Source organism: Lampris incognitus, chromosome 14, assembly GCF_029633865.1.
Source record: "Lampris incognitus isolate fLamInc1 chromosome 14, fLamInc1.hap2, whole genome shotgun sequence".
In the NCBI taxonomy this organism is placed as follows: Eukaryota; Metazoa; Chordata; class Actinopteri; order Lampriformes; family Lampridae; genus Lampris; species Lampris incognitus.
Window position 1 is genome coordinate 18,509,569 of NC_079224.1, and position 11,341 is coordinate 18,520,909.

The window sequence follows — 11,341 nt, forward strand, 5'->3', positions numbered from 1 at the left end:
ATCCTGTTTTTTTTTGTCTTCTTCTTCACAGAGATACCAAGTTTGTAATGCACTAATGTTTTTTCTCTGCTTTCTTTTTTTTTCCCAAACACGGGTCATTTGGTCTTGCCTCTTGCTCCATCTCTTGACGTTGAATCTATTTCACTCTGCAGATGACACCGTTTCCCCCACACTTAGGCATACTAGGCTTTTCAATTGGAGATCAATGTAAGATTTGCCGAGGCCCCTGTGATACACTGCGGGCGAGCGCGTCCCCTGCTTATCGGGCCAGAGCCATCCTGGATGCGGGTTAATGAGACCCGGCAGCAGCGCAGATGCAGAGCCGCACGGCGGTGGTGTGTACGGTGGCCATGGTGTCCGCTGAAGCGAAGACCCACGACAGAGGTCATGGTAAAATGGTACTTGAACGCGTTTCAAATACTCGATGGAGGAAAACAAAAGACGAGGAGCGCTTGATTTTCCTAAATTGATAGGCTGGCTGGCTTCTGAACTACCCCGACGCACCTCAGGAAGATGACATATTTGAGACGATCTTCAAATACGTTTTGCTGATCTGCTGAATGACTGCAAACAGGACTTGGAGGCCTGCGGGCGTTTTTAAGGATTTACTCTATCTCTAGCTAGGTTTTTTTTTGTACATTGAATGTTGAAAATGTTATATCTTATATAGAATGCATTATGTCATATCAAACTTACTTTTTCTATACAATCAATAAATCTGATGGTTAAAAATCACTCGTTTGATGTTACTGCTCTTAGTTTATTTTCCTCTGCCAGTATGTCTGTAAGCACGCACACGTGTGTCTGAGAGAGAGCAAGACAGAGAGATAGAGAGACAGACAGACCGATAGACAAACACAGACAGATAGACTGACGGAGAGACAGAAAGACATATAGAGACAGAAAGACAGAGACAGACACAGAGAGACAGACAGGCCGACAAACAGATGGAAAGATAGAGAGACACACCGACAGAAAGACAGAGACAAACACGGAGAGATAGAGAGACAGACAGGCCGACAAACAGACACACAGACAAGATGGATAGAGAGACAGACAGATGGAAAGATAGAGAGACAGAAAGACAGAGACAGACACACTGAGAGATAGAGAGACAGACAGAGACAGACCGACAGATAGAAAGATAGAGAGACGGACAGACAGACAGAGTACAATAAAGTATGTATGGCTACCAGGTATGGGAATGTGCAGGGTTACATACAGTACGTGTGTGTGTGTGTGTGTGTGTGTGTGTGTGTGTGTGTGTGTGTGTGTGTGTGTGTGTGTGTGTGTGTGTGTGTGTGTGTGTGTGTGTGTGTGTGTGTGAATGACTACATGTTGCTTAATGGGAACTAGTGCCTGTATTTCCACTGTATTTTGTATGCGTGTGCCCTTACCAAACACCCTTCCCTTTGAAACATACCTTGAAACACTCAACTCCCACTGACCAGTTACCCCCTACAGTAACAAGGCGGTGAGTTTTCACTTAGATGCTGCCGGAGCTGCTCCCAGGCCCTTCTGTAACACCATATCAATGACCTGTAGTGACCCTCTCAATTGTTCCCTGTTTTCATCACACACACACACACACACACCTCTTGTGTAATGGCGATGACTTAGTGAGGTTGCAATCTATTGCTTTCACCCTCTCTTCTCTATCTTCCCAATATCCCTCCTGCTACCCCGTCCTTTATAATGTCTAATATCACCACAATATCCTCCCTCTCTCTCTCTCTCCCTCTGTCTCTCTGTCTCTCTCTCTCTCTCTCTCTCACTCTCACTCTGTCTCTCTATCGCTATCTCTATCTATCTACCTTGCTCCTCTTATTGTGTATTATTTCGAGGAAGAATTGGCCCCAAACTGACAGCAAGGAAACTCTACAAGGAAATCTGGCAAGTATCTTTTCAGAAACAATAAAAACAGTTTTTTTCACAAGGAAAAAAAGATAAAACCGTGTCAGTCAGGTCACATAAGGTACAGGGGGGTCCAAACATCGACGGTGGGGAATGAACAGAAACCGAGGCAGCTGATGGATATAAGGATGTGTTTAATTATAGGTACGGTGCAATGATTAGCAATCACAGCAGTTGTCTATGAAAGGCAGGGCAGTCAGTTCCCTTTACATCCAGTCATTCAAAGAAGGTGAGTTGAAACTGTAATTCACATTTATTCCTCTATGGTAGTAAATATGATGCAAGGCGATATGAGGTGAAAGAAAATGTCCTGTTGTGAGGACAATAAAGCATCTATCTATGATAATTATGCTGAAATGCTAGCCATACCTTTTTCCTCATGGTAATCTACTTTTTATATTGCTTAGTTGAACACGAGTCTCTGCAGGGCACCGATGTGAATAAGAGTGTGATTTCAGGTTATACAATTTTTACCTCAACTCTGCAAAATGGATGAACTCCAGCGGTGCACAATAGAGCGTTTCAAGCAGAGTCAAAGCAACACATAATTGATATCTAGTGAGATGTAATGGCAGATTGTGGTGCAGAAACGGGTCAGGTGTCCTTCAGTATGCTATGTACAGTCAACCCATGCCAGCATGAACCCAGCACTGCACACATCTTATGTCACTTTTTTTTTCTTTTGTGGATTTTCATAAAAGGTCTCTTACAACTGAAGTGTTTACCAACCGAGAGATATTATCACATGTGCATGTTGGACCTTTAAGCAAATGTGTTGAATGGCTGTGCGACCCATGCCAGACTTCACAATACTTCCGTTTAAGGGCAGCCACTGGTAGCTGTGTGCAGCGATGATGCGGGCAACCGCTTTTGAAAATATAAGCGAGAGTGATTCTGCAGCAAGTTGGAAAGATTGATGAAATATTGCAAATTACAGACGACGTAGATCTGCTACACAATGCAAATAATATGCCTACAACTATTATACAGCCCTAAAATCTACCCTAGTGTTGTACATATACATTTAAACAGTACTGTATCGTCAAAACTTTATGATAAGTGCACAATATGTATGCTATTGTAAGCAGAATCCTAGACTAGACCGCATCACTGTTAGTGCACGCTTTTGGCATTGCGTCAGTCCATGACAAGGTAATCTTTTTTTTTTCGTGACAAGATAACACAATAAAATCCCTACTGTAATTTGAAAGGTATAAGGATTGGAAGGGCAGTACTTTCTCACCTGACAGAGGGGCGTAAAAGGCTCCCTCTCGTTCTCTGTAAGTGCTACAACAGAGTCTGAGCCGTGTAAACATTTCGAGGAATTTGACTACAGGCAGATTCAACCTAAACGGGACGCGCAGGTTGTAAAAAGTGAAGAGGATGTGAGGCTGGAGCCCGAGCCCACGGCAGATGTGACTGGATGGCAGAGTTTCTTAGCCAATCAGGAGGTAGTTGTCGTATAAGAGCCGCAATCTTTTCATTGACCATTTCGGGGGGTAGTAGAAATGTTCAGCTGCTGGGATGTGTAAGGTCGAATTCACAAAAAAAAAGACTAAAGCCCAATTTATACTCCAAATGGCACATTTGTCTGCTAGCCGACATTTGGAGCATAAATTGGGCTTAAGGATTTTACTTTTAATGTGAGAGAGCGTAAAAAAACAGTGTTGAATGAGTATCTTGATGCATGCTCAATAACCCAGGTAAGAAGGTTGAATCAGTTCATCTAGACACAACGTTTATTGACAGATACGTTTCATCACTCAGCTAAGTGACCTCTTCAGTCTAAACTGACTGCAGGCATCCCCACCCTTATAACAATACAGTACAACACAGTGCCTAATGACCGAAACCAATGACCAGTTTCATCTGCAAATATGGGTGTGACCATTAACTAGAGTTTCAATGACCACGTGTACTATTCACAGTGGATTTGGGAATGTTGCAATCACAGCATTGTAATATGGGAACTAACACGTCAGGCCAGGACTCCACAGTCTACACCCATCTACAGGCCAGTGGCCACTCTTTCAAGGATGAGGGTGTGCACATCCTTGATAGGCAGGAACGCTGATTTGAACGGGGAGTCAAAGAGGCCATCATGGGCAGCACGGTAGCCCAGTGGTTAGCGCTGTCGCCTCACAGCAAGAAGGTGCTGGGTTCAAACCCCAGGGTTGTCCAACCTTGTGGGTCATCCCAGGTTGTCCTCTGTGTGGAGTTTGGATATTCTCCCCGTGTCTGCGATGGGTTTTCTCCAGGTGCTCCGGTTTCCCATCAAAAAGACATGCTTGTTAAGGGTTAGGGCAGCATGGTGGCGCAGTGGTTAGCGCGGTCGCCTCACAGCAAGAAGTGCCTGGGTTTCAAGCCCCAGGGTAGTCCAAAATTGGGGGTCAGCCTGGGTCATCCTCTGCGTGGAGTTTGCATGTTGTCTGCATGGGTTTCCTCCGGGTGCTCTGGTTTCCCCCACCATCAAAAAGACATGCATTTTAGGGTTAGGGTGGCACGGTGGCACAGTGGTTAGCACAATCGCCTCACAGCAAGAAGGTTCTAGATTTGAGCCCTGGGATAGTCCAAACTTATGGGTCGTCCTGGGTCATCCTATGTGTAGAGTTTGCATGTTCTCCCTGTGTCTGCGTGGGTTTCCTCCCACAGCCCAAAGATATGTAGGTCAGGTGAATCAGCCATACTAAATTGCTCCTAGGTATGAATGTGTGTGTATGTGTGGGTGTTTGTCAGCCCTTTGTGATGGCCTGGCGGCCTGTCCAGGGTGTCTCCCCGCCTGCCGCCAATGACTGCTGGGATAGGCTCCAGCATCCCCACAACCCTGGGAGCAGGATGAGTGGTTCGGATAAAGGATGGATGGATGTTAGGGTTAATACTCTTGTCTGTGCCCCTGACCGAGGCAATGGAAAGAAGAACTGGAGTTGGACCCCGGGTGCTGCACAGTGGCTGCCCACTGCTCCTAGCTACACAGCTAGAATGGGTTAAATGCAGAGAGGCATTTCCCCACAGGGATTAATATAGTATATCAAAATAAAAAGAAAAAAAATAATGGTCACACCCATATTTGCACATGAAACTGGTCGTTGGTTTCGGTCGTTATGCAACTGCATTGTTTATAAGGGTGGGGATACCTGCAGTCAGTTTAGACTGATGAGGTCACTTAGCTGAGTGATGACACATAGTATCTGTAAATAAAAGTTGTAGCCAGATGAGCTGATTCAACCTTCTTTGAAGTGTTGAATGAAGAGAATGTCTCTCATGTTCCTCCGTGGTTGTCATACTGGGTGCTGTTCACTATCTGTGGGGTGCAACTTAACTGTTCCAACGGTTTGGGGGTTATTCTCGTAATATCTCTTTTACATGTGCATTTTAATTTTACATGCATTTTAATGCATTTTGCATTTTTCATGTGTTGCACAGGAAGAAGACAGGAGAAATTAGATACAGAGGGGACAAATGATGAAAGCTGCATTTCATCTTCCACACATTGCACTTGCAAACCGGAGGAATTCCTTACATCTTGTCAGTTACATTGCGTGGCGTCATTTTCTGAACTATGGACGAGCCCCCGTAATGGATTATGACATGGAATTGGAGAGTTGCTTCTTTTTTGTTCCTGCAGTTCAGTTCTGTTTCATTGTGGATTTTTTATAGGTTACAGCTGATCCATTGGAGTGCAGTTAATATGGCCCGATCATCGGCTCCTTATTCTTATGGGTCAAGTTTAGAGGGAATTGATGGTAAGGTCACGGGAGGTTGGGGCAAGATTCAGCCGATAAGCTTTGTCAAACTGTATTTAATAGTCGGTTCTCACACCATGGCGTGTTACGGTTGGTTCTTCTATCAGTTTTGCTGACCGGGGCGATGTTCAGGGGTACAGTTTTTGACACGTGCGCAGGTGGCTAGACGGTTTCCCTCCCAGTAACCAGCATCCTGGCCATCATGGCAGCGGCACTTTGTGCAGGAATCCACCCAGATGGGCTCACCGGCTGGAATCACCTGACCGCGAGTCGAGTCCACGTAACAATTGGGGCCTGTTGGAGACACACATCTCAAGTGAGCAAGGCTGCACACACAAGTAAATGTTTGGTTTTTGTTTTTGTTTTTTTTTCTAAACTTATATTTATTGGAATTTTGCATTTCACAAATTCACGGAATCAACATATGAAATAAAACCAGTATTATCCCCATCCCTCCCCTGCTCCCTTACATGTCTCCACCCCCCCCCCAACCTCCTCCGAAATGACATCAGGTACAAATAAGTATACAAGACATAAATTACCTCATTTACATAAACACAGACAGTGGTGAGAGAAAAAATTACACTCATTTTCATCTTGTTAAACTTATACTTAATTAGACTACTACAGTTCTGCTCCACCCAAGAAAGAATTGGGTTATGAAATATCCCAGTCCGTTAATTGAGTTAGGTTATCATAGTCAGGTCAAGTCAATTTTATTTGTATAGCCCAATATCACAAATTACAAATTTGTAGTAATAATGGTAAAATAAAAACATAAAAACAAAAAATAAAATAAAGAATTAAAAAATTTAAAAATCGAAATAAAAATAGTAATAGTAAATACTAACTAGTATGTAAGAAAAGGCCTCCAGACTCAAATTTATTTACATTCCCCTTCAATGTAAATTTGTTTTATTTATTTATTAATTAATTCTTAATCACAATAATCACAATTATTATTATTTTGGTATTATAATTAATTATTATTAATATTAATTATTAATTAATAATTTATTGTTGTATTTATTTATTTTATTTATTATCAGTCCCAAATGCATGAACTGAATCTGGAGAAGGATCTTTTTAAGTTTGCTGCTCTACCTGCTTAATATTCCCTGCATAGTGTTTTAAATCTTGGAAACCTGGTCTCACGAGGTTCTTCTAAATCTGTTTTGAAAAATATAGAGTTGGACTCATTTGGATTTAAATGTTTGTGCTGGTATATTTGCCTTGTGCTTATTCTGACTTTTGATATTGCTTTTATTGATTTTCATTATTTTCACTGTTTGTACTTTGTTATGATATCTGCCTGCAACGTGTTGAAGGTGCTGCTGCTTTTCTTGGCCAGCCACTCTTCAGGAAATCAAATCTGCTCGAAACTGTTTCCTGGCTAAGGAAATGTTAAAGAAAATAATAATAATAAACACACACAGACACAAGCACGTACTCACACACATGCATAGACTCATAAGTCACACACACACACACACACACACACACACACACACACACACACACACACACACACACACACACACAAAGGTATGCAGGCAGGCATGTGCATATATGTATGCACATATCTCACAGGCACTAAGTGTAACACAAACATCCACCACACAATCAAATGATGGAGACCCAACAGGGGCATTTGCTTTAACATCCAAGGACCATTCACTGAACAATAAAGGGTCAGACTTTTGAATTTAACAATGCTATGATTTATGTCTTTTCAATTTCCAACCTTGTTTTTACTTGTGGGTGCGATAATAGTAATCATAGGAATATGCTCAGTTGGGAAGTTGGGGGTAAATATGTTTTCAAATTGCACACATCATATCACATCCCATGCACACATACAATTACGCTCATACGTGCACATCTTTTCTGTAAACTTACTGTAAATTTCCAGTTTTTAAAGAAATTGATTTTTCGAATATACTCATTTTATGCTTTTATTTCTCTAGAAGTGTTTTTTTTTCTCGACACAACAGTCACAGTGCGAGCTCCTCTTCTTTCATTTGTTTTTTTTTTTTTTTTGCACATTTACCAAAAACCTCTGTTGGGTCCTTTCTAAGGAACGGGCTAGGTGATCTCCAGGTGATCTATCTTCTCTTTCACCTTGCTATGCATACATACCTCCGTCAGCTGCAATGTGAGAGGCAAAACTTGATAGGGAGTCAAACCAGTGTAATGACTTTCATATGGGGCGGCGGGGGGGGGGGGAGTTGTAAATATATAATGCTATTTTTAGGTAGTATTTTTGTACTTCATGCCTATCAAATAACAGAGACTCTCAAGACATATGGGACACACTAGTGAGACATGGTACACCTACAAAAAGGGGTCTAGACCTAGAATTATCTAGAACGAGATCAAGAGCAAGACCCATCTCTAGACCATTCACAGACTTACCCTCCTTGCATTCTGGACAGCATTTCCCAGGCTGGTACACAGGGTTGACACATGGTGGAGGGGCACAATCTGCAACTAGACAGCGGGCGATGCCATCGTTGTCACAAGTGCACTGCTCACACTCGGATGGCTGTGAACCACACACACACACACACACACACACACACACACACACACACACACACACACACACACACACACGTAAGGGGGGGAGAAAATAATGTATTATTAATTGTATGAATAAAAATGATGTGGTACCACTTTACTATAAGACTAACCTTATAAAGGGTTTATGAATGGTTAATAATTAGTTTATTAATTAGGTTTTGAACACTTTATAAATCATTAATAAGCTATTATAACACATTACATTATAAAGGGCAACAGTGACCTGTTGCTTGGAATGTTGTGTAAATTGTGTCAACACAACATCCATTGCACGTTGTCCATCTTGGGAGAGAGATCCCTCCTCTGTTGCTCCCCCTGAGGCTTCTTCCTAGTTTTTCTCCCTGTTAAAGGGTTTTTGGTTTGCTTTTTTAGGGAGTTGTTCCTTATCCAATGAGAGGGTCTAAGGACAGGATGTTGTGTTGCTGTTAAGCCCACTGAGGCAAATTTGTAATTTGTGATATTGGCCTATACAAATAAAATTGACTTGAGTTGACTTGCCGAACAGTGAGCTAACGTTTTTTTCTGTACTGTCAAGCCTCAGATGTCATTGATTCCTTAGCTAACAGCAAGCAAGCTCTGAGGTTTATCCGGACAGATGGATAGAAAGTGCAGCAGTAACTTGATCTTGCCAACTAGTGAGTCCGCATCGATGTATGAAAACTGTTATAACTTGTTTATAACTGTTTATTAATGATTAATAAAGTATTAACAACCTAATTAATAACATAATTATAAACCATTTACAAACGCTTTACAAGGGTAGTCTTATTGTAAAGTGGTACCAAGGATGTAGATGGTACCATTCATAGACCTGTTTCCTCGTGCTTAGTCAAAAGGGGGCGCAATTAACACATTTTTACATACAACACGGTTACCATGTGCTATTATATCCCAAACTCTGTTCACGTGTTATAAGTGAGGAAACGTGTAACCATTAATCCATATAGGTGTGACTATACATTCAACCAGCCTCGCTCCTCTAACCATGACTCTTGGCCTTGTCCCGGAGGCATACACGTCATCCAGCGCGGCGGTGCGTAATTACGCGCTGGAATGTCATGGGTCTAACAGTGGATGGTAAAAATGAAATAAACCAAATTAATGTTCAAACATAAAAAAATATTAAGCACAGTTCGCACCCCTTTGGTGATAATGTTTGCTGTTTGCATATTTGAGAAGCAAATCAATAGGCTGTAGAAATCATACTCAACATACTCATCTCTGCGCTGTTATATGGGTATCGATAAGGCATGCATGTTTGAGTTGGTTAGTGGCAGGTTATTCTCCCCCCCCCCCCCCCTCCGATCCCCGTTCTCGCTGAATGCCAACATAGTCATCACTAAAGTGACTGCAGAAGTTGTCCATCTTTTTTTTTTAAAGTGTACCTGGAAGTTTTGGCCCAACTCGTACACCTCTCCCCGGTACTCACAGCCGATCTTCTCGCACCTCGGGCAGCAGTCGGTGGGGTAGTGGCTGACATGGATGCATGCAGCCGGGAGAGAGGTGCACTCGGTCCGGGCGCAGGCCGAGCCCTCCGCAGTACACTCGCACTGCGTGCAGTGGTCCGACTCCAGAAAGTACCACTCTCCCACGTAGTACACGCTGCCGTTGGCGTCGCAGGTGTTCTCTTGGTGGCCGGCTATGGAGAAAGCAAAGGCCACCTGGGCGCAGACCAGCAGAGCCAGAACAGCCGAGTCCATCATCATCACCGTCGTCCTCATCCGCACCGAGAGCAAGCGCACGTCTGAAAGCCTCGTCGTGACTCCACAGATTCAGCTTGGGGGCCAAAAACACACAAAAAGTTTAACTGCGCCAAAGGGGTAATTCATCCACGGTGGTGTTAGTCAGATAGAGGCATGGGAAAAACTTAGCCTACGTTTGTGAAAAAAAACTCCATTCTTAGTTAAACTACATTGTTATGGAGCAAAACAAAACAAAACAAAACAAATATCCTCTGCATTACTTCTGCAGCTCTCAGGCTTCTGGGGCTGCGCCCATTCATGCAGAGCCCTGAAAGAGAAAAAACTGCATAGAAAGGGAAAGTTGGTTGGCTATTCACATCCCCTCTGTGGGGGTTGTATTTCACTTTACACTCAGCTCGAACACTTCCCTCGGGTTTAGTCGCTTGTCCAGGAAACAACACAAACAGGCCTGGTGTTTACAGAAATCCAACGTGGTAATTCAACCGAATTGTGTTGCACAGTAGTCATACTAATAGTTCATAAAAAGATTCTCGTCTTTGTTTACTAAGTTTACCAGACACGTTCTTCCGAGTCAAGTCACTTTTTATTCGTCACAATTCAGTCACGAGGAGTTTTATAATCGCAGATAAAAATGAAACAGATGTCGATGTGCGACGGTCCCTATCCCCCCCCCCCCCCCCCCCCGGGGTTTGGACATGCGTCCCATCCCTGCAGCTGGGTAAACTTCAGACCTTTCTCGCGATAGTTGCGCCTTAGCAACCGCAGTGTTTACGCTGCCGACAAGGCGGCGACAAGGCGACCTTTTTTTTCTTTTCCTTTTTAGGCTTAGTGACAGACAATGTTTATACACGGAGCTTTTCTTTTTTACCTTTTCAGGTTTAGTAATGCAGTGTAAAATGTGCAGCATACAGATAGTGTTCTATGAATTGCATATAGACGTTTTTTTGTGAATTGTCCGCCACGTTCATCACTGTCATATAGGTCAGTTCAATACACAGCTGAGACGGCTAGGATGGCTATGCTAATGAATCAGCTAATGTGGCTAACAAGTCGCGTGTAAACTTGCGTATTGTTGCAATAACTGGTGATGAAAAGGAAATTAAGGCGATCTGGAACATTTTTACCTTACAAGAATTAATACTGTTAGCAAAATGTTATGTTTAAAATGTTTCAGTCACTTTGACTTATGAAATAAGGTAAACGTGGAGTTGGTGCTACCCCCACACACACACACACACACACACACACAAAGTAATGCTAAATGTCTTGCCGTTCTCCTGCAGTCTCTTGATGGACTCGCAGTTTGGGGGCCCCTGTCGGTCCCTTTGGAGTCTGATTGAGGAACATGTTCCGATCCGGAACTGCTGGAGGTCCGTGGAGCTCTGGGGGGTGCCCTAG

At 43.0% G+C, this 11,341-nt stretch overlaps 1 protein-coding gene across 2 annotated transcripts; it reads right to left on the reverse strand.

Annotated features, from left to right (window-relative positions):
* Positions 1-2,037: 2,037 nt before the first annotated feature.
* zgc:113531 (uncharacterized protein LOC541359 homolog) lies at positions 2,038-11,341 on the reverse strand. 2 transcript variants are annotated; one of them, XM_056293298.1, is made up of 4 exons: positions 11,214-11,341; positions 9,626-10,016; positions 8,073-8,202; positions 2,038-5,951 (listed from the first exon to the last, which is right to left on the reverse strand). In XM_056293298.1, the coding sequence occupies exons 2-4, from the start codon at positions 9,959-9,961 to the stop codon at positions 5,761-5,763; spliced, it is 657 nt and encodes a 218-aa protein (XP_056149273.1). In that variant the 5' UTR covers positions 9,962-10,016; positions 11,214-11,341; the 3' UTR covers positions 2,038-5,760. The 2 variants fall into 2 exon arrangements, with proteins under 2 accessions (XP_056149273.1, XP_056149274.1); XM_056293299.1 differs by lacking the exon at positions 11,214-11,341 and having other exon boundaries at positions 9,626-10,292.